The sequence below is a fragment of the Cyprinodon tularosa genome, unplaced genomic scaffold (assembly GCF_016077235.1).
Source record: "Cyprinodon tularosa strain WSP-4 unplaced genomic scaffold, ASM1607723v1 ctg254, whole genome shotgun sequence".
Classification (NCBI taxonomy): Eukaryota; Metazoa; Chordata; class Actinopteri; order Cyprinodontiformes; family Cyprinodontidae; genus Cyprinodon; species Cyprinodon tularosa.
The window spans coordinates 94723-119278 of NW_024038944.1; the positions used below are offsets into that span (position 1 = coordinate 94723).

Genomic DNA, 24556 nt, shown 5'->3' on the forward strand with positions numbered 1-24556 from the left:
TTCCTGTCAGCTTACCGGCTGGTATCACCCTTGTTCTCTGGGCACCGACTGAACTCTAAACCAGGTTAGTGACTCACGCGCTCATCCTCTGTCCTTGTGGTTACTACCCTGTTTCCTCACTCCAGAGTTTCTTGCCTCAGACGCCTTCAGCCGCTGCAACTCTGATCCGTTGTTGCTTTAATAAACGCTTTTGAAGTTATCCCACTGTCCGTCTTGCCTGAACACTTGGTCCCTTTGTTTTGAGTCATTACAAATATATCCAAACAACAAGCCAGAGTAGTCGGTAAATGTTTTCCCCACAGTGAATTGATCATAGGCTATAAAGAAACATCCATTATGAAAGCTACTGTATATCATACTAATCAAATAAAATACTAACAATTTTAAGTCAAATGGAAAATGCATTCAAACTGTATAAATATTACAGTCAGGCAAGTCCTAAAACCAGAAAGTCTCATTTTCCCCCCACCATGGTGGCTGCTTGGTGATTTGTCAGAATTGTTGGCAAATGCAATTAATCTGTGAAAAATACAAGAAAAAAGTAAATACTGTGAAATAACGTGAAACAAGTAAATAATAAGACCCTGGTGCTTAAGACTCACATCTGCTTAGGTGGGTTTGTACTCCAGCACACCTGGATCCAACTGCTCCAGGTTTACTCCTGGTTTGGGGGGTATTTGGCATCTTTTCACCTGTAATAAACAAATATTACATTGAAAAAAACTGAAGCATAGTTAACTATTTTTGTTGTTTTTGTTTTATGCCTCACTGCTTGATTGTCACACTTATAAGTTGTAGCGATGTAAAGATGCTTTTATGTTTTAAACACTGAAGCAACCAAAAGTTCCTTTGCGACTAAAAAAGCAGATATCAGACATTAACTAGAGAAGGCCGAGTATTAAACCATCCTGAGTTCCCATCAAAGCACCATCAGAAGAGCAAGCGGAGCGGGCTTTGACTGCAAAGCTCTGACAGGCATGTTGACTCACTCATATGTTTGGTGAAAACATAATGGAAATAAATAAGGAAACAAGTCACTTACTGAGTAACAATGAGCCTTTGTTCCCTGCATATCGGCTGAAATAACAGTTAAACTCAGCAGGTGGTTTTGTAGTTTGGTTTATTGTGGTTGTTTTGGGTGCAGTGGATTTGTTTGGGGTGTGGTTTCTTTGGTCGGCCACATCTTGTTTCCATTTTGGTAAAAAGCTAAATGGATTTAACTTTCCAATATCTGTTTTGCTTAACTCTTCTTAAAAGGGAAACACATGAGTTTAAATATCAAAGCTCATTGTGAAATATTCACCTCTGCTGTTTACCTCTCTAAGCAGGTGAGCACAGGACCACACCATTGGAGAATGGAAGGGGGGAGTTTGGTCTCATATTTGCTGTTTCCTATGATAAGTTTTGAGTATTTGTTTGGGTTGAAGTAAAATATATTTTTTTGTATTGATAGGTAGGTCCATCCATCCATCTTCTAACACACTTAATCCCAAGTGGGGTCGCGAGGGGTGCTGGTGTCTATCTCCAGCAGTCAATGGGCGAGAGGCGGGTTAAACTCCAGTCCATCACAGGGCAACACAAAGACAAACAGGACAAACAACCATTCACACACACTCACACCTAAGGAGGATTTAGAGAAGCCAATGAACCTAACAGTCATGTTTTTGGACTGTGGGAGGAAGCAGGAGTACCCAGAGAGAACCCATGCATGCTCAGGGAGAACATGCTAACTAGGGCAGGGAATAGAACCCAGAACCTTCTTGCTGCAAGGCAGCAGTGCTAATTGGCCATTCATTTAAAACCAATTTTATTTTTTTTCTTGTTATTTTGCAGCTCTATATCCCTTTTATCAGGAAGTCCACAAACTGTAGTTAAAAGCCTTCAGCTGATCCAAAATGCTGCAGCCAGAGTTCTGATGAAAATGAAAAAGAGAGATCATATCTCTCCTATCCTGGCTTCTCTTCATCGGCTTCCTGTTAAATCCAGAATAGAATTTAAAATCCTCCTTCTCACATATAAAGCCTTAAATGGCCAAGCTCCATCTGATATCAGAGATCTGATTGTTCCTTATGTTCCTAACAGAGCACTTCGCTCTCAATCTGCAGGTTTACTAGTGGTTCCTAGAATTTCTAAAAGTAGAATGGGAGGCAGATCTTTTAGTTCTCAGGCTCCTCTCCTGTGGAACCAACTACCAGTTTTAGTCCGTGAGGCAGACACCCTGTCTACTTTTAAGGCTAGGCTTAAAACTTTCCTTTTTGATAAAGCTTCTAGTTAGAGTGGCTCAGGTTATCCTGAGCTATCTCTATAGTTCTGCTGCTATAGGCTTAGACTGCTGGAGGACATAGGGACCCCTTTTTCATCATTCTGCTTCATTCTATCTCTATTCTCCCACTCTGCAGAATCTGTTAGTTCAATCTCTAACGTTCTGCTCTCTCTGCTTTTTCTCATAGTAGCTTCATCTGGTCTGTTCCTGTTTGGCTGTGACTCCATCCTGGAGAGAAATATCAGCTGTGCTGCTGCCATCAACACCTTTGTTTCTAGATGTTGGAGCTTGGCCTGTTTTCCAGTGTAGTCCTGTTTCTCTGACTGTGACTAACTGGATGTGCTCTCTTGTTGGTGGTTTCTTCCAATTTAGTTCCACCTCTAGATATCAAACATGTCTGCCATTGTTCGGTGTGGTTTGGTTGATGAGCTGCACCAGATAAAATTAAAGACTGAAAACTCTTTGGAGCATGTTTTCTTTCAACTAGTTTGGATCCCAGCTCCAAGATCGCTGGGCCTCCTGAGGAGCATGTGACCGGGGGGTCATGGGGGCAACACTGTTCAATTCATGACATTATATGGGGGTCATTTAGGGGGTTTAAGGTGCAAATCTAAGCATTCTGTGTTCAGCCACAACTCTGAAATTGTGCAGTAATGTGGCGTTCCAATCACTGCTGATGGTCCTGCTGTTCATGCAGCGCTTTAAAACAAAACTAGCTTTGCATCAAATACCAACAGAAAGACAGTGAGCCCATGAAGAAGATTACTGTGGATCCCACTGGTAGATGGGACTCCTCCTCTGGTCTCATGGTACATTGGTTTTGTTGTGCAGAGGTTAATGATGTAGAAATTGGGGTGATAAGTTGGGGGAATGGAGCAATCTGTAGCTTGAATAAACTAGCTTTAGCCACCTGTTACCTGAGCTCTGCCCGCCTTCTGCTCCGTCTGTCTGTGCAGGATAAACCTGACCTGGCTAACTTCCTGCTGCAGCAGCAGCTGGAGGTTAAATGGATCCGTCCATGCGCCTCTCTTATCATAAATGTCTAGCATTCGGTTTGGGTTTACCTGAAATGCAGTTCCCTGACCCTGGCACAGGTTGACAGAGGCATCTGGTTCCACTAATAAGCTGCTGACCTACATTTAGGCCCATTTCCCTTTTTTTCCTTCTGGTGCTGCTTGAGTTGTTCAGGTGTTCGTTTAAATTGACACAAGCAACAAAATAGAGGGAGATTTATTCAACAAACCCGTACAGATTCTAACTTAAAAGCAAATTCTTGTTCCGATTTGACATTAATCCCAAAAGACTCGTCATAAATCATTAATACTGACTAAAGCTGTGAGGTTCCTGGCTTTTCCTGAACAAATGTCTGCTCAGATATAGGAGATTGACCAAATAACCACAAAGCTTTGTCTTATTAATACTTCTACTACTGAAGATTCATCATACATTTTTTTTATTTTAAAGAAATCATCTTTTAACATTTAAAAAAGGCAAAATCAAAATGTACTGCATGCATGTTTTTGAAGGTAACTTGGTTGTAGAAATGTTTTTTCTCCATTTTTGGGCGCGATGACAATGAACGTATTCTTTCATCTAAATAGAGAAGAAGGAGCCAAGAATTATGAGAAAAAGATAAAACAATTTGAATTTCCTCCCCCAGTCATGAAGAAGCTCCCCTGCCTTGTTAGATGTTATCTGTTCTGGTCAGCTGATGACATCATCTGTTCCTGTTTGGCTGTGACTCCATCCTGGAGAGAAATATCAGCTGTGTTGCTGCCATCAACACCTTTGCTTCTAGATGCTGGAGATCGGCCTGTTTTCCAGTGTTTAGTCCTGTTTCTCTCCTATAGCTATGGGCTCAACTTTTACTGGGACTAACTGGATGTTCTCTCTTTCATGTTGACATTAAAACTCGCTCAGAGCTTCTTAAATTAACTTCCAGGTAGAGCTGCCTGTGGATCTAGTTTACCTTTTCTAGCATATAAAGTATTTATAGATCACAGCTTCTATGTTCTTTTTTCTATGTCTGCTTCTGTCTCCTTGAACCCCAGTGGGCCTCAGCAGATGGCCGCTCACACTGAGCCTGGTTCTGCTGGAGGTTTCTTCCTGTTCAAAGGGAGTTTTTCCTCTCCACTGTCGCTACAAGCATGCTTAGAGTGAGGGATTGCTGAAGAGTCAAATGCCGTGTCTCAACATCTGCCGAGGAGAGCTCTCCTCGCAAAGCATATCTGCTCGTCTAGTGACCATGGATTATCACTACTTTCAAGGTGCATTGTGGGTAATTTAAACTCCCGTTCTTTTCATCCACTAGACGTGTGGACACTCGTCTAAAATGGTGTAATCACTTTATAGTGCCCTATCTATAGATTAGGGCGGACATTCAGACACAGTCAATGAGTCGATGCAATCAGGTGGTTTTCCTTACATAGAAAACTTTAAACCAATCTGACTGGATGATCTAGTTGAATTGAATCTGGAAAGTTCCTTAAGATGACAGTATGTGAATTAGCTCTATATTAAATGAAATGAATAGATATGAGTTCCAAGTATCAGATTTTTAAAACAACCTTAAAAACATGCAGAAATAGTTTATTCACTAGCATATATTTATTAGTGAAAAGCTAAAGTCATCTCGCCTCAGCTTAGGAGGTGTTTGCTGTTGAAAAGCATCACTGAACCAAACAGCGCTCTGCTGGACGAAGCACCTCAGACAGATTCAAAAAGCTGCTGACTTACAGCAAAGAGGACTTCATCAGGACAAATCGGTGGCTAACAGATTCAAATGGGACAGAAACACAGCTTCTGTTGATGGTGACACCTTGTTGTTTGAAGTAAATGAGAAATAGTTTATTCATAGTTAGTAGATTGATTAGATTAGTTAATTGTAGATTATTTTAACAAGCAATAAATAAAGCTAATTTATTTGTATCTCCCTCTATTTATGGTTATGGATATGTAAATAGATTAAAATACACTAACACTTGTACATAAGCCAAAGTATAGAACTGGTACTTCAGGCTCTCTTGGATGTCGACAGTTTAAAAACAAAGAGGAGGTTTTTGCTGCCGAATAGAATTGACCACCGCAGGTTTACTTGTTTTCAGTCATCTAGACTGAGCGTAGCTGCAGCTCTCCTCCTGTTGGCATCTTCTAGTGCACTTTACTGCCATGACCGCCCTGTTAGTGTCTCACTGTACTCTCACTATTATAGATGCACTAATCGTGAACTGAAGATGGTCTGGGTAGCAGTCCTGGTCCAGTGCAGGTTTACCCTAACAGTGATTCAAACTGAGGCTGCCACTAAACTGCAGATGACTCTGGTGGCAACAGAAGTTAACGTGGGTTATTTCCAGGTATGTTGTGCCAAATTGTTCTGTATACACAGAAATATATTTTCCATCCTCCATTTTTTATTGATTTTTGTGGGGAGTGTTGGTGTTCTGTCAGATGAGCATACGCCGTCAGACCTGCATACCTATAGTCAATGCACAATACGTCAGATATACGTTTATCTCATTAGTTTTGAACAAATATAGATTTTAAACTACCTCACAGGGTGTGTTTCCTTTAGTCAAGTACAAAAAAACATACGCTTAAAACAACACCAAAAAGTAATTAGCTTGTTGTACATGACTAAAGGGATACAGGCGCGTCGAGGTAGTTTAAAGTTTATTTTTCGTAAACTAAAGGGATAAATGGGTATTGACTATGGGTATGCTGGTCTGACTGGGTATGCTGGTCTGACTGGGTATGCTGGTCATACAGTGGTTAGGGCGCTTGGAATCCAGAGGTTCTGAGTTCAAGCCCCACTCCCACAGTCTGCCACTCTGGGTCCCTGAGCAAGACCCTTAACCTCACACTGCTCCCCAGGCTCCGCACAATGGCAGCCCACTGCTCCCCAAGGGGAGGGGTTAAAAGTAGAGGTGAATTACTTCAATGTGAGATCAATAAAGTTTAATTATTATTATTCAGCGACTCTGTTTCCATGTGTTTCTGTTTTGCAGTGCTGTTGGGCGCAGGTTGGTGGATTGATTTTATTCAGAAATACGCAATAAATGTTCCTGTCTGGTACAACCTGACAGACTGAAAATTGAGACATGGAAATAATCCTTATCAGCATTTCTATAAATGGCCAGCGTATTGTCAGCAGGTGTTATAAGCTGCGGTTTCTGGAAAGCTCTTCTTTCCTTCTGCTAACAGTAGGTTGTGGCGTTGACCCTACCTGTGATTCTTACTGGACCAAATAAGTTGGAGTGGCCAGAGACCTCAGAGGAGATGGGAGGAAGAGCCTCCTCACTCCTGTGAAGATTTACCTTTCTGTCATGACTTTATGTGGTTGAAATGGAAAAGAGAATTGGGCGATGTTTACAGCACCATAAAGCTTTCTTTTAAACCCAAGGACTTGGTCACCCTGAAACTGTAACACAGCTTCCATAAAACTCAGGCTAACGCCGTCTTTTAAATCTGATGAAGCTTTTATCGATCTTGTTTTATTTGCTCCTATTTCCCCACCTCTGGGTTAATAGAGGCCAATCAGAGGACAACAGAGGAAGGCTCCTGGCTTATCAGCAGCTTTAATAAAAAAGAGAAAATGATGCAAAGAAGTTGGATGAAGAAAGTGATGCCAAGACATAAGGATTGGTTTGATGTTCACAGCCCTGCATGCTACGTCTGGACTTCAACAAAGCTTTCATAAAGACATGTTTACCAGGTAGACATTTTGATTAATTTATGGTCTCAGCCATTACTGTGTGACATATTCAGGACTACATTTCTAAGAAAATCCTTTACATCTTGCTTTGAAAGCCACACAGAAATATTATTGAGCGATTCTGTTTTTCGGTTTCTTCATTCTAAAATAAATATATATTTGTATGGTTTTCCTGCAGCGGTACAACAAAGCTTTATTTTTCTATTCTTGCTGACTAATTGGACCTACAACACAACCAGGGAGTGTAAATTGTTGCTATAAACTGACTGAAACGGTCCACAAAAAAAAAGGATTGTTTCAACAACACTGTAGTTTAGTTGGTGTAACAATCATGCAGCTTTTAGAATAAGCAAATTGCCCCACGGTGCTTCTAGACTTTCTAACCACTGCATCTCACTCTGAATGATCAACTGCGCTGTGATGACCATTGTGGAAAAAAGTATTCAAATATACACCCCAGTTAAATAACAGAGATCGATGGATTTCACTCAGTCGGCATTTTATTTTATCTTTGCAAACAGTTCATCATACGGTCCTTAATGCACCGTAATCAGTCCTGTTCTGATCTGAGCAGCATTTGTTAACCCTTACTAACAATAATACTAAAAGCTAAAAGAGCTAAAAGCTAAAAGAAAAGAAATCACAGACACTCAGATATGATCCTGTGGCAACAATATCATCCTTGTTGGGATCTGGAGGCTTGTCTACTTTTCTCCACCAGAGGGAGCCTGAGATCTTCCTCCTGAGGGCGTGAGCTGACTTCTACACACCTGCTTCCCATCTGCTCATCATGAGGCCTTCTTAAGGAGGAGGAGGCTGACACTTCCCTGCCAGAGTGTTTGCCAGTAATGATCCTGACTTATCTGGATATCAGTCCAATCCTGGAGAAAACAATCGCTACCTGGAACCTGCCTGTCTGCCCTCAGCCTGCTGATCAGCCTCTGGACTCTCAAGGTTCCCCCCCTGCCGGTCAGAATACCCTCTGAGCAAGGATTAACTCAAACCGCCGTTCAACTGCAAGTTGCAAGAAAAAAAGTTGCTCCAGCTGCTTCCCTTCCGTGACCAGCCTGACAAACGAAGACGCCTGATTGTTTCTGCATGTGCGTCAGACGCCTAGACCCCAACATGACAATCCTGTTGCAACGATATGTTTCTGTAGCAAAGATATAATCCTGAGGCAACGATATGATCCTGTGGCAACGATATAATCCTGAGGCAACGATGTGAAAATTGTGGCAATGATATAATCCTGCAGCCATGTTTCTGTAAAATACAAAATGCTGCTTTGCTGATATTCTGTCTGGGTTTGGAGTTCTTCTGATCTTTTTCCTAAAGATCTCTCATTGGCATTGTTACTGGAGGTGGTGACAACTAGGAAAGCTCTATAGACCAACTGCATTTTTCCTTCTTTCCTGAAAACCAGTGTAACGATCGGGACTCTTAGACCCAATATTCAGCAGAAAAACAGACGATTTGAAACATTTTTATCCTTTTAAAACATAAACAGAGTGGAGGAACATTAACGGGGCGGGTTATCAGATTCTCTGCAGATACAGGAATCTCAGGTCAGAGACAAAAGTGTTGAGCTGATTACGACTAGGAGAAAAGTTACTGACCTGGTTAAGAGTCTGATTCAGAGAGAGAGGAACCCGTTGGGAGATGTCCACTGCTTGCAGTCAATGCCACTTCAGAGCACAGGGGAGCTGGCACCAGCCGACGCTGAGCAAGCAACAGTATCCGTGAGGGATTATCCAAAGTCTAAGTACAGTAGCAGCCATTCAAAATGGGCCTTTCCAGTCAAAAGCCAGCCCAATGGCAGCCCACTAATGTGCAACTCCCAGCAACATCCCCTCCATCTTCCAGCCACTACAATGACCTCCTCTTGTAAATTTTTTGTTCTCTGACTCTTTCACTGAATTACAGGGTCTGACCAGGAGATGGCGCTTCTCTTTAGATCTTAATTACAGAGGGGGGGGACCAGCCAAGGACCCATCAAGGAAAGTGGGGACATTTTGAAAGGCCTTACAGTCCAAAACTGTTTCAGAGACCAGTGGATCAGAGAGCCAAAGAGGTTTCCAAGGGAAATCCAAGCCGAAGTCAGAAACACAGTCCAAGTCCGGTAACCAGAAAAATCCAGGAAGTCAGATCAAAAATCACACTGAGCAGAACAGATGGGTAAAAAGGCAAAAAACAAAACTCCACGGGAAAAAAACAGATCAGAATCAAAACAAGAAAACATTTACTTTAACGTTACTCTCACCGAAACAGCTTGAATAATCTGGCACTGATGGCAGGAAAGCAAACAGCATTAATAGCTGCAGGGACCAGGTGAATCAGACCTGCGGTAATCAGCCACAGGGCAAATTACACAGGTGAGCAGGGAAAATGGATCAAGTCAACCATCAGCGCCAGGACAACCAGTGCTGCCCAACTGGTCCTAATCTGCACTCAGATTTTCAATCATCTCTGGAGTTGCTGCAGCTTCCCTCCTGCCCCACCGCCAGCACTGATCCAAACAACCTCAGCCTCCATGGATGGAAACATCTGCTTGTGTTCATGTAGGAAGAAAAGCTCTTGAAAGGTTTGATTATTTATATCAGCCTCTGATTGAATAAAACAAGCCATTTCTTTTCCTATTTCACTTCTTGTTTGCCCTTCAGCTCTCCACAGAAACCCACCAATGAAATGACAGCGATCTCCACAGACTAGCGGTTAGGAGGCAGGCATTTCACAGACACTGTCAGTGCTTGATTTTCCTATTAGCTGAGTCCCTCCAGCAGAAGTTAATGTGATGCAATCTGTCTATTTGTCTGCTGTATGTTGGATATAATAAGAAAATGTAAGGTACCTCAGTGTTCCATTGTTACTTTGAGCAATTACTTGGTAACTGAAGCAGGAGTGGGTGGTTAACATTATACTGCTGTCTGAGTCACACAATAAATCCAAGATGTATTTCTGGGTTTCATGAAGCTGCAGGCATTTGGCTCCAGGCTGTTAACAGAAAAAGTTACTGAATCATGCTGAGGAGACAGAAACCATACTTCTGCTGTATTTAATCTAATTAAGAGAACTCTTCTAGTAGGATATTATGGGAACCAGAATATTGTACTATTAAGTGGAACTAATTTATTTTTGTCAGCTGTTTAATGTTCTTTGTATACTGTGAATACCTTGGAATCACAGCAACAGCCCCGACAGAAGCAGCAACCGTTTTCAGCTTCAGCAGCTTTATAAGCAGCTCCAGTACCACCGAGTTCATCAGCACAATAAGCAGCAGAAACAATAGCAACACCATGATTAACATGCTGATTATTGTTCTGGCATCTGTAGGGCCAGTTACTCAGGCAACAACCTTTGCTGCAGTACCTGCTTCAAACCAAACCCAGAAATACTGCAGAAATGTCCTGCCATAGTTTATGTTTCTGAAAGTTAGCTTGAAACATTATTTCATAGTCTTAGAATCTCATCTGCACAGAAAAAGAGAAGATTACATTAATTTCCACACAACATAAGCTGCCTTATGCCAGAGTTAGACTTTGTAAGCTTTAGTTTCTGGTTATTTTTATGTTGGATACACTAGTATACATTTAGAAAATATATTTATTTTATCACATTCAGTTTTCCATTCAACTCAGTTTATTTCTATAGCGCCAATTCAAAGCACATGTCAGCTCAAGGCACTTTGCAGATTCAAAAACCAGCTGATTGCATCGACTCATTGACTCTTCAGCAATCCCTCACACCAAGCATGCTTGTAGCGACAGTGGAGAGGAAAAACTCCCTTTGAACAGGAAGAAACCTCCAACAGAACCAGGCTCAGTGTGAGCGGCCATCTGCTGAGGCCCACTGGGGTTCAAGGAGACAGAAGCAGACATAGAAAAAGAAGCATAGATACAAAAGGCAACTGTCAACCAGCTCCACAGGCGGCCCCGTCCAGGAAACACACAGCCAGGCAGACGAGCTCCGAGCCAGCTCCCATGTCAGAGGATGAAGAGAGCACATCCAGTTAGTCACAGTCAGAGAAACAGGACTACACTGGAAAACAGGCCGATCTCCAACATCTAGAAACAAAGGTGTTGATGGCAGCAGCACAGCTGATATTTCTCTCCAGGATGGAGTCACAGCCAAACAGGAACAGACCAGATGAAGCTACTATGAGAAAAAGCAGAGAGAGCAGAACGTTAGAGATTGAACTAACAGATTCTGCAGAGTGGGAGAATAGAGATAGAATGAAGTAGAATGATGAAAAAGGGGTCCCTATGTCCTCCAGCAGTCTAAGCCTATAGCAGCAGAACTATAGAGATAGCTCAGGATAACCTGAAGCCACTCTAACTAGAAGCTTTATCAAAAAGGAAAGTTGTATTACATTGTAAAACCTGCATATTAAGATGTAATATTAGTGTTTACTGTCGGACTCGTAGCCAGGTACATGATGAGACGGACACAAGGAGGAGCTACGGCACCTGCCCCTTTTCCTCCAGCCAGAAAAACATTCCACCTGAAATCTCCTGTCTTTCCTTTATAAACAGTGGATGCAATGTGTAGCTCTAGGAAGCCTTTTTGGATTTCAAACCCAGCACATGAGCCACTGCATAGCTCCCTTAACATATATATATATACAGTGGGCAAAAAAGTATTTAGTCAGCCACCAATAGTGCAAGTTCTCCCACTTAAAAAGATGAGAGAGGCCGGTAATTTTCATCATAGATATACCTCAACTATGAGAGACAAAATGAGAAAAAAAATCCAGAAAATCACATTGTCTGATTTTTAAAGAATTTATTTGCAAAATATGGTGGAAAATAAGTATTTGGTCAGTTACAAACAAGCAAGATTTCTGGCTCTCACAGACCTGTAACTTCTTCTGTAAGAGGCTCCTCTGTCCTCCACTCATTACCTTCATTAATGGCACCTGTTTGAGCCCGTTATCAGTATAAAAGACACCTGTCCACAACCTCAAACAGTCACACTCTAACCTCCACCATGGCCAAAACTAGAGAGCTGTCAAAGGACACCCGAAACAAAATGATAGACCTGCACCAGGCTGGGAAGTCTGAATCTGCAATAGGTAAACAGCTTGGTGTGAAGAAATCAACTGTGGGATCAATTATTAGAAAATGGAAAACATACAAGACCACTGATAATCTTCCTCGATCTGGGGCTCCACGCAAGATCTCACCCCGTGGGGTCAAAATGATCACAAGAACGGTGAGTAAAACTCCCAGAACCACACGGGGGGACCTAGTGAATGACCTGCAGAGAGCTGGGACCAAAGTAACAAAGGCTACCATCAGTAACACACTACGCCGCCAGGGACTCAAATCCTGCAGTGCCAGACGTGTCCCCCTGCTTAAGCCAGTACATGTCAAGGCCCGTCTCAAGTTTGCTAGAGAGCGTTTGGATGATCCAGACGATGACTGGGAGAATATCATATGGTCAGATGAAACCAAAATAGAACTTTTTGGTAAAAACTCTACTCGTTGTGTTTGGAGGAGAGAGAATGCTGAGTTGCATCCAAAGAACACCATACCTACAGTGAAGCATGGGGGTGGAAACATCATGCTTTGGGGCTGTTTTTCTGCTAAGGGACCAGGACGACTGATCCGTGTGAAGGAAAGAATGAATGGGGCCATGTATCGTCACATTTTTAGTGAAAACCTCCTTCCATCAGCAAGGGCATTGAAGATGAAACGTGGCTGGGTCTTTCAGCATGACAATGATCCCAAACACACCGCCCGGGTAACGAAGGAGTGGCTTCGTAAGAAGCATTTCAAGGTCCTGAAGTGGCCTAGCCAGTCTCCAGATCTCAACCCCATAGAAAATCTTTGGAGGGAGTTGAAAGTCCGTGTTGCCTAGCGACAGCCCCAGAACATCACTGCTCTAGAGGAGATCTGCATGGAGGAATGGGCCAAAATACCAGCAACAGTGTGTGAAAACCTTGTGAAGACTGACAGAAAACGTTTGATCTCTGTCATTGCCAACAAAGGGTATATAACAAAGTATTGAGATGAACTTTTGTTATTGACCAAATACTTATTTTCCACCATATTTTGCAAATAAATTCTTTAAAAATCAGACAATGTGATTTTCTGGATTTTTTTTCTCATTTTGTCTCTCATAGTTGAGGTATATCTATGATGAAAATTACCGGCCTCTCTCATCTTTTTGAGTGGGAGAACTTGCACTATTGGTGGCTGACTAAATACTTTTTTGCCCCACTGTATATATACATATATATATATATATATATATATATATATATATATATATATATATATATATATATATATATATATATATATATATATATATATATATATATATATATATATATATATATATATATATCATGTACTTTCATGGTCTCAGTAGAATAGAATAGAAAATCCCCACAATGGGGAAATTCTGGTGTTTCCAGCAGCAAAAAGATTGTACAAAAAAATGGTCAAACAAATGTGGACCTTAGAAAAATGTGTGAGAATAACATAATAGTGAAGAGTTAAAAGATAAACAATAAAATACTGTAAAGTGTTTTAACAATATAAAACTGTGCACTTGGAGAATAAATAGCCAATAAAGAACTATGGACAGTTATATATTTGAACATAGAAACATCAGAGATGTGCAAAATGACAGCAGCATGTTATTTAACTGACTAAGGTCAGGGTTTATACAGGAATTAATAACTCAAATTTAATTATTTTTTAATGCTCTTTTAATGCTCTTATAAATAATTTCAATGCCACCAACAGGTACCCATCAACAGGCTGCAGCCATGTCCCAAATTCCTCGTTTTCCAGCCACTTAAACATTCTCTAGCTTTTTGCTGGCATTCTATGCTTTTCTGAACATGCAAATATATCGTGATATAATATATCTGATGAATTTGTTATTATAAACATTTTTTCAATAAAGCATTTTAAATGCCACAAAAAACACATTAAATACATATTAATGCAAATTAAGGCCTTAATTTAAAAAACAATAATCTAATGACTTTTAATGATTATTAATGACCCACTGAAACCCTGAAGGTAGAAACTGAGCAGAATCAGCATGAATGGAAGAACTGATTGAGGTTGTTGGGAACAGTGGTGATTCTAGAGTCTTCCAGCTGCTGGGAGGAAGGATCTGTGATAACGCTCCCTGGTGCATTTAAGGTGCAGCAGTCTGTCACTGAAGGAGCTCTCCAGTTCAGCACCAGCTGAACCAGCATGGGGGGGGGGGACATTATCCAACAGAGATGTTCATTTAGTCAGGATCCGTCTGTTTCCCACCTCCTGCACTGAGTCCAGAGGGCATCCAATCACAGACGTCTGTCAAACATTTTATTTAAATATTAACAAGAAGCCAAATTAGCAAGGTGACATTTGTGCACATAAAATATATTTGATGAAGCTCTAGTCAGTAAAATCCAGACACGAACTGTCATGATCTTGGAACTGATGACTTGCCTAATTTCTCATTTCTTTCACCTGTCTAGGTCTGCCCAGTTTCTTATTACCGTCCATCTGTGTCACCTGCTCCAGCCTCTATTTAACATGACTTCTACCAGTTATCAGTGCCAGATTATTTTGGGCCTTTGTTGAGAGTTTTCAGGCATATCTAGCTGTTTCTGATTGCCTGATCCTGACCTGTTCTGCCTCTCAGCCTCTCCCATCATCCTCCACCAGATTTACAGGGTCACTAACCTGTGTTCTCTCCCTGCAGAGGTTCCTGCCTTAGATGCCCTAGCTGCTTACTGCAGATCCGTTTTCTTAATAAACGGTTTAAGAAATCTGTCTGTTTGCTTCGAAAACTGGATCCTCTTGTTCTGAGCCTTGACAGTGAAGATTATGTCGAAATGACGTTTTTCTATTTCTGAGTGTAAAAATGATGATTTGATGCTCAGATAAGGGCTGGACAGTGGAGCACAGTTTGTAGCTTTGCTGCCTTGCAGCCAGAAGGTTCAGGGTTCAATTCCCATCATTGGTTCTCTCCAGGTGCTCCGGCTGCATCCCACATGACTGTTAGGTTAATCGGCTTCTCTAAAGATTGTCCTTAGGCATGAGCGCGTGTCTGCAAGGGTTTACTACTTTGTGTGTCTCTGTGTTGCCTGCTACACAGCTTACCTGTCCATGGTGACCCTGCCGCTCGCCCACAGACTGCTGGAGAGAGACTGACGCCACCGCAGCCCTAATGGAAGATGATGGATGGATGCCCTGATTCTTTTTTAGTATTTTTAATTCTCTGGGCTTCTAGTTGATCTCATTAACTTCATCTCATTTGAACTATAAACCTCACACAGGCTACATGCAGCCGTAAAGATAAACCTCCTTATGGCCTTTTTCTTTTGCTTTTATCAGGGCAGAGGAGGACTGCAGTCTGGTGAACAGTTTTCCCCAGTATCGTCAGGGTGGGTGGAAGTTTGGACCCAAAATGCAGAGGCAGAGATGGTTTCATGTGGATTTAAAGATGGAGGCAGCAGCAGTATAAATCCAAAATAATCAGGCAATGAACACAGGAACCAGAACAGAGAAGGACGGGAGGAGACTGACAGGAACTGATGATGAGGACATGAAATAAAGACAGCAAACTGCAGAGGAGGGTGTATATATACACTGGAGAGGAGACTAACAGGACAGAGAGTGGACCTATGATCTGAGTGAGAACAGGTGTGCAGAGAAAGAACTAGAAAACCAATGGGAAGAAGGGGACACAAGGGGGCGATGGAGAGTAACTGGGAAATATAAAAAAAAGATAACTGTAAACAATAAATGACAAATATAAAAAATAGAGCAAAACCTAAAGAAGCCTGAATAGGAGACGACTAAAAAAAACAAACAGGAACAGTTAGACTAATAAGATATAACTCTTAACAGTAAAAACAGAATAACATAAATCCAAGCCCAACTAAGTTAATTCTAAACTGAAGCAAAAATTCCAGAATGGCTGCTCAGAAAAAGCAGTTTCATGTATAAAGTTTCTTTTTATTGAGAAAAGTTTTTTAAAGTTTATAAAACAAGTGAAAAAGAAGATGGATCAGCATGATGGGACAGTTCATAGTCATGCTGAATAGTGATGATGTGCTGGTGAGGAGCGATGGAGGAGAGCTTTGGTTGGCGCGACCCGCTGATAGTGGAGCGTGTTGATGCAGATGAAGTGGGCGAATAATAAGCCACTACTGGCTGCATCTCTCTCACCAGGAGCTGCCTCTGTAATTAAGCCCCCGCAGATGAGGGGCTTAATGAACGGAGCAGACTGCCTACATAGAGGCATCATTCATGACAGAAATATCCAGTTTAAACAATTTACTAATTACTGTCATCATGCTTCTGCTGTCATAGTTTAAAATGTTTTACTTTTTTTATTGTTTACTATGTGTTTTTATCCTCATTACCGTAATGTTTGCATTAGAAAAAACCTTTGTTCAAGCAACCACTTAGGACAAATGAGGACCTTTTAAAGGAGAAGTCCAGTCAGCAAGGAATAATCAGTGGATCATTATTTATACCTAAAACTAATACGTTTGCAATAATTTAATTGATTTAGCGTTAATCAATAAAAAAATGTAAATAAAAAGTCTGTGAACGGCCTTTTTGCCCAAATATAGTAGCCCCTCCCTCCTGCCATCTTCCAGCAGTGACGTCACGGTGCGGTAAGCTTAGCGCCATTCTCCCCGCTTTACAAGCTAAATCAATGGGAACTACTAGACACATCTGCAATCAACAACAATTATTGAAGATTGAAATTCACCAGAGCTATAGTGAAACTGACAATGCCCACGTGCATGGCAGCTGGATGCTGGAATACATCGGGTAAAAGTGAAAAAAAGAGTTATTCCACCTTTCTGATTCCTGATCCTCCACGGACGGGTTGGTCGTTGGATCGCCAACTTGAAGAGGGAGGATTTGCCATCGAACTTCTGGCCAGAGAAAAAATCCGTAATATGTAGCCAACATTTGGAAGAAGAATGTTTTCAAGATGACTTGGATAATAGCGCGTTGTGACAAACACCAGATACAGCACTGGGACTTGATCAACAGCCGATACCGCTGCGAAAGAGGGCGGCCCATCATGGCTGTGCTAACGGCTATGCTAGCAGACCAAACAAGTGGTGTAATTAATAAAGAGATTCATGCTGCGCAGTATTTATCAGTCTTTAGACAGTATTTGGTGTACAATTATTATAACATAGTCTGGTTTAAGACCCATGATAGCTGTTGATGATGATGAAGTCAAAGATGAATAGCCAGGGAGACAGAATATTTTACTTTTGTAAGACAGAGGAAGAGCAACTCAGACACAACCTGCATACAGATCTTATGGTTTTACTTCAGATCAGTACCTCAAAGATGATTAATAATGTTCAGAACTCTACAGCAGGCGTCTTCAGTTCCAGTCCTGGTGTCCTGCACTCTTTAGATCAGGGGATGTAACCTGTGTCCTAAACGCCTCAATGGAATACCTTAACTGCCTCACTATCAGCAGTCTAGCTCTGATAATGAGCTCATATTGAACTCAGGTGTGTTTAAGTCTGGAGTTCAGACCTGCCCTTGAAGATTTGAGGTTGAGATCACTGCTTTAGGCCTCCTGTCCCACCTTGCTGAATTTTCCAGCGTCTGCCTGACTTCCCAGAATCTCCTAAATTGCTGCCATACGCCGAACTTTCTATGTATATTTTCCTATTTTGGCCGTATACATAGAGTATTCCTAACGAACTTCTGTCCAACGACAGCCTAACTTCTGCATAACGCACGGCCTGAGGGGGGCAGCGATGCACCCGGCGGCACCTGGTCTGCAGAAAAAGATTTATTTGATCGCGGTATTAACCTAGCTGCTGTTTACCGCCCAACAAAAGTAATAAAAGAATAAAGAAGAAAAAGAAAGCAGGTTTCTGGTGTCAGCAGATTGATGTCTTCTAGGAAGTGTGTTGGTGGTGGGCGTGAACGCAGGGAGGATCCATCACTCACCTTCTGGCTCACCCTATGATGGGGATGAAGTCTGGAGGAGAACTGACGGTTTCCTCCTGTGAACCCCCTTTATACCAAAACGCTGCCAATACGCCATTATACAGTAGCTGGAAATTAGAAACACGTTCAGCGCTCGTCTGGAACACGGCAGATACCTTGATATGCATTGGAGAGAAGTTCTGGATAAGTTAGGCAGAAGTTACTCAGTGGTTTAGGATCAGCTGGACTGGCATACAACCAGTATGGCGGGAAATTTGGAGGATGCTAAAAATGTCCAAAATATCCAAACAATATTCCAGCATTTTGCCAGATTTTTCGTTTGTCAGGCATACGCTGGCCTAAATCATCAAGGTATGACACGGGCTTTAGATGCATTTGTTGTCTAGCTCAGCTGATCAACAGCATGCAGTCAAGTTCCACTCCAGTCCTGCTAATAACCACCTGACTTAACTACGGTCCAGGATCCTGCAGCTTAACGACTGGAATTTAATGTCACGTTCACACCAAAAGCAGCAAGAGCAGCAGAAACACACGTTTTTTGATGCTTGTTCAAGTTTAGTTCTGACGCGCGGCTGAAGCATATTTGCTGCTCCAGCTGCGCGGTGGAAAAGTGGGTCTGATGCGCAGTGGGCGGAGCTACCCTAACCTTTCTCTGCCTGGAACAATGGCAACTATATTAGCTGTGATCAGCGGGTAGAAAGTAGTTAGAATCTATGTTGAAATGAGAAAGTCCTCCTGAAAACATGGTCTGTGCAGTCAGTTCATCCAGATTACCATCCTGCCTTCAAAGATTATTTCTGTGTGGGAGCCGCTCAGACCCCCACATACCGGCGCTGTCACTGGGAATCCCATTCAACAGGAGCCTCTGGCCCGATCGTCTCATTGCGGTTGGCCGCGGCAGCTGGAAGGAGACTTTAATTTCCGTAATCCAAACTGCAGGTAGCAGGATAATAAAAGCCAACATATTCTGCCGGCAGGTTTCTACATTTGAAGTTAATTTAGGCGTTAATAAACTGTTTTAGAGGAGTGATCATAGTGCTCTGCATCAGCAGTGCTGCGTCTGACTCCCTGCCAGCTCCCAGATCAGCTTCTCTCATTGGTTGATGAGGCACGTCCAGCAGCTAAATGCTAATGCTCACGATGCTCCTGCTGCTCATAATGCGCTGCGGCATCTTTTCGCTGCGCCTTCATGCAGGTGAACCATTGACTTTGCATGTAAACTAGCTGCGTCTGCTGTCTTTGCTGCTTTTGGTGTGAACGTAGCATAAGACTCCTGACCTATACTGTAGTAGCCACTGTGGGCCAGCCAACGGTGAATCAACAGTAGACAGGGATCAAACGATGGCAGTTTGTTCTGAAATATGAAGGCATTTACTGAACCACAGCAGGGGCAATTCATAACTATTCAGAACAACAAATAAATAAAATAATCCTGTAATAACTAAAAAGGATTCAGGAAAAAGCATCAAAATGGTCTCAGTGCAGCATCAATAGACGTGTGAAAAACCTCTCATGAATGAATGGTCCTGAGTGAGAATACATACATTTTATTATAATTGCCCTCATTACTAATTTTCAAACCAAGCATTTATTTTATTGTAATCAGTATGTTAATGTGGCTGCACTTCCTAATGAACTAATATAATTTTTGCTAGAAGGATTGATTGGGACATTTAATATGTTCCATACCAAATACAGCATTCTAAATGGAGTCGTGATTACGAGTCAGTCCTAATAAACGCATTAAATCACATGGGATGTGCTTTAGCATATGCTTGTAAATGGACCATATAGTTAAGCTTCAAAGGAACCAAAGAGGTTATCTTTGGTGATTGGACTTTAATTAAGGACACCTAAAGAGCAGCCATGGGTAGTTCTAGCACTCAGAAGCTGCAAACACGCATGAATAAGCTTTACCACTGAGGAACGTTTTCTTTTAGAAATCACAATAGTTGCTCCTTGTTGGATTAAAGGATTTCCTAACAAGCAGATAGTTTGCAAAGCATAGTTTCACACACAAATCATTGTTTTGTTGTAGCTTCTGACCCACATGCAGAAAAAACTCTGACAAAGACAGACGAAGTCTACAGATACAATTATAATAAAAAATGGAATAGTGAATCTGGTCCGATGATTTCTGGAGCTCCTGTTTGGCGTGGGGTCAACCATTAGGTGGTTAAGTTATTAGCGGTTATCGGTCCCAAAGGATGGCTCCAGGTTCTTCCTCCTCTACCTTATGCTACGTACCTTACGGCCGTTCTTACTTTTTATCTACTTTATTTACAGCCGACCTTCTTTAAAGAAATCAGTATTTAAAGCTTTACGTGTGGAATCACATGTTTCAGTCATTTTTAATGATTTAATGTGTTTAAAAACAACTCTTGACAGGATTTGATATTTTTTGGGGAGGGCTTGTTGCATATGAGCAACATGCCAATAAACTTCTTCCTTAAAAAAGGAATTACGTTTGGGTTAGGATTAGAATTCATTGGGTGATAATGACCTACTGAGCCTACTGGGAGGTAGGAGTTCAATTCAGTTCGTTTTATTTCTATATCGTCAATTAACATCATGTCATCTCAAGGCTTTGCTTTGCAGGAGGTCTGGAGCGCTGTGGGGCGGAGCGGATGTGGGATTTACCGTATTACAGTTTTTTTGGATTGCTTAAGCACGATTTTCAAAACAGGGCCCGTGTTTTCAAAACACTACACACAATTAGCACAACCACACACCCAATTAGCAAAACACTACAGATCCTTTGCATAATTAAACACTCTTGTAAAAACTATACACTTCTGTTTAAAAACCAAACTTTGTTACCATATGAAACACACGTTTCACATTACTATACTCTGTTTGCACGAGTTACACTCTGCTGTGATAAACCTAAAACACTTTTAGCACTTCTACTTCCCTATGATTAGAGTTGGCTACCATCAACAAAGTACAAATATAATGTAAATTCACCAAACACTACACAAGACCAATGTTGCAGACTGAAGAAACTCATTTATTTCTCAACACGCCCAAAATGTTGACATGGAGATTCATAATACTGTAACAAAATGTCACTTTACGTATTGTACTGTAAGTTTACTGTAAAAACAAAACAAAAACTAGACATTGTCTCTTCGCCTAGCTGGATCTGGCCAGAGAATTTCATCAACATCGCAGGCAATGTTGTCATTAGCAAGACACCTTGGAAAGAAACGTCTTGAATGACGAATCCATCCTTGCATTGCTGCTACCTCCATCTGGTCACAGGCCTCCTCCATGGCCTGGATGAGGGGTACCTCAGCCTGGAGACGGAGATCATATACCTTCCACCGCCATGCCGAGAAAAACTCTTCTATAGGGTTGAGAAATGGAGAGTATGGTGGAAGATATAGGACGGTGAAATGTGGATGTTGCTGAAACCATTTCTGAACCAGAGCAGAGCGGTGGAAAGACACATTGTCCCAGACAACAATGTATTGCATATGATCGATTTGATTTGCTGCTTTTATGTTGTGCAATTGGTCCAAGAATGTAAGTATGAGTGCTGTGTTGTAAGGGCCCATATGGGCATGGCGGTGGAGGACCCCATTCTGTGTAATGGCTGCACAGAGTGTTATATTACCCCCACGTTGCCCCGGGACATTGACTATAGCTCTGTGGCCAATGATGTTTCTTCCCCTCCTTCGTGTTTTCATCAGGTTGAACCCAGCCTCATCTACGTAGATAAACTCATGCTGGATCTCCTCTCCATCCATTTGTAAAACTCTCTGAAGAACAGTGTCAGGCAAAATTGTCTTCAGTGTAGATCTATTATACATATCACAGTACAGTAAAAGATTATGAGACAGTATGCAAGATCACAATGCTTAGGTGAATACATACCTCTGCAAAATCATGCCGCAGTCGTTTCACCCTTTCGGATTTGCGCTCGAAAGGCACTCGATAAATTTTCTTCATTTGAATATGGTTTTTTGTTAGGATGCGTGCCAGTGTTGATGTTGAGACCTGATGGATATTGCTGAAACCGACGTGGTTATTGACAATGTTAGCTTGGAGCAGTTTGAGGGTTATAGCATTGTTGGCCAAAACCATGTTTACTATCTCCCTCTCTTGCTGTTCTGTGAACATAGGAGGCCTTCCCCCTCGTCGTTCCTGACCCTCAATCCTATGTAGAAAAAAAACAGTAAACAATAGTACAGTAATTTCACAGGAAAAGGTAACAGAAGTGCTGATAGTGCATAGAATACAGTACTGTAAGCAGTTGCTGAAACCGTGCAGATGTTTTTGATATAATGATATTTTTACAATACCTATTTTCCAGTCGAAATGTTCTTATCACACTTGCCACTGTGTATCGGCTTAGATTTGGCTGTACTCTCAGTCCAGCCTCCCTCATCGTCAGGCCGTGGTTGACAACGTGGTCAACCAGTGTTGCGCGGATCTCATTTGTCAGATTCGGTCCTCTTTGAGCACGTTCTTGTCTTCCTCTTCCTCTACCTCTACCTCCAGCATGGCCTCCATCTCTTCCTCTTCCGTTGATTCCTCCTCTGTTGATTCCTCTTCCTCCCCTTCCTCCCCTTCCTCCCCTTCCTCCTCTTCCTTCTTGTCCTTGTCCTCCTCCTTCTCCTCCACCTCGTCCTCCACCTCGTCTTACTATTTCTCTGACTCTTTCTATTGTGCTTGAAGACCGATGAACTCACCTGCTGCTTTTTATAGTGCTTATACACCTGATTGGTGTGTCTACAATTAAGCAAACAAGTGTTTGCACACCTGGTGACTGTGTTGAATCAATTGGTTGGAAGGTGCAGTAATTTGACAGTCAGTGCTTTGGTATTGCAAGGAAGTGACTTCATAATAGATTTTTGTGTGTAATGTATGTTAAGTGTGTTTAGTGTTTTGCAAATCACTGTGTGTAGAGTTTTGCAACAAGTGTGAGGTTGACAATGTGCTTATAGTTGTGCAAATAAGGGCTGATGTTTTGCTTCTTGGGTGTAAGGTTTTGCTAATAGTGTACTACTTTTAACTTTAGTGTGTAAGCACTCCAAAAAAACTGTAACAGGAGAAGCAGCGCAAGTGACGTTTAGACACTTTGGTCAGACAAGATGTGTTAATTTATAAATGTTTTACATCAGGTTGGGTCTGAATTAGCCAGCAGGCAGATCAGGATCCGGACCACGGTCCACTAATCCGTGACCTTTGCCTTATAGTATCCCCACCAACTTTCATTACTATTCGTTACACCCTTGGTTGCAAGGATGGAAAACTGTTCACAGATCCAACTGGTAGTTACGGAAGAGGATTAGGGCCACTGAAAAAAAAAAAAGTTAACTGATTTTTAAATTTTATTTCAGTTTAACATGGGGAAAAAGTCAGAATTCTGACTTTTTTCTCAGAATTCTGACTTTTGTCTCAGAATTTTGACTTTTTTATTGTCAGAATTCAGTCAGAATTCTGATATTAAAGTCAGAATTCTGAAAAAAAAGTCAGAACTCTGAGATTAAAGTCAGAATTCTGAGAAAAAAGTCAGAATTCTGACTTTAATCTCAGAATTCTGAATTTTTTCCCATACTATACTGAAATAAAATTTAAAAAAAATCTGTTAACATTTTTTTTTTTCAGTGGCCCTAATCCTCTTCCGTAGGTCGTGCATTGATCCAGGTATTTGAACTAAATCACACCAAGGAGCGCTCTGACGGAGGATGTGGGATTCCAGGGTTAGAGAGCTCTGCTCTGATGGATGTCAGTTCCAGCTTGGTTCCTCATGACTCAATCAGCTCCTCCCAATAGAAACACGTCCACCATAGAAAGATTCCTTTATCCTGTTTCTATCAATTCATCAATGCAACAAAACCTAAACCATGCGGTGAAGCAGCGCGTGGTGAGAGCGTTCACTGCTCCTCCCTCACCTCAGGCTGCTATGTGACATTTGCTCCAGGATAAACATTTAATCATGAACGCTTATTATATATTTAAGCCCACATAGTCCTTTTCTATAGTGGTCTAATACACTTAGAGCCCGTGTTGCTATACGAGGCATATATAAGACTTTTCCATTTTTGCGGCTCCAGACAGATTTATTTTTTGTTTTTTTTTGGTCCAGTATGGATCTTTGAGCAGTTTGGGTTGCCGACCCCTGAGCTAGGTGAATGGAGCCTTTTTAATGAATTCAGGGATATTAGATTGCTTCCTCGCCTGCAAAGAAGCTTAACTTTTGTTGCACCACAAAAATTAATCAGGGACTAGTAGTACCGTAGCTATGACCTTCAGTGAAGGAGGCAAACTTTTTCTAATCAAACTGGAAGACAGAAAAAATAACGCTGACAAAGTATAAAGTGGGGAATGCTCCTAAAAGGTTTTTGGGTGGCTTTTAAAAATGCGATTTTAATTTAGCGTAATTTAATTTAGACTGTTTCGTTATCCTACCTCCAGCGTAGACACTCTCTGATCTACCGCTATCCTCCTTCCATCTCCAGCAGTTACCTTCTAGAGCAGGGCTCTTCAACGTTTTCAAGGCCAAGGACCTCAAACTGATGGCGAGATGGAGCGGGGACCTCCTAAATACATATAATGTATGAAATAATGTTCTATCAAACTGGTGCTATAGTCACTCTATTACAGATGGAGTAATGAAAC

General features: G+C 41.6%; 1 protein-coding gene across 1 annotated transcript in view; it reads right to left on the reverse strand.

The window, feature by feature from the left end:
* The window catches only part of LOC119785653, a 33043-nt gene extending 10605 nt beyond the window's left edge, over positions 1-22438 (reverse strand). Inside the window, exons 1-4 of the mRNA XM_038288404.1 lie at positions 22234-22438; positions 21806-22088; positions 21552-21690; positions 21175-21275 (exon numbers count right to left, since the gene is read on the reverse strand). Coding sequence (XP_038144332.1) covers positions 21175-21275; positions 21552-21690; positions 21806-22088; positions 22234-22319 — 609 coding nt within the window. The 5' untranslated portion in view covers positions 22320-22438. The remainder of the gene's footprint in view (positions 1-21174; positions 21276-21551; positions 21691-21805; positions 22089-22233) is intronic.
* Between the last annotated feature and the right edge of the window lie 2118 nt (positions 22439-24556).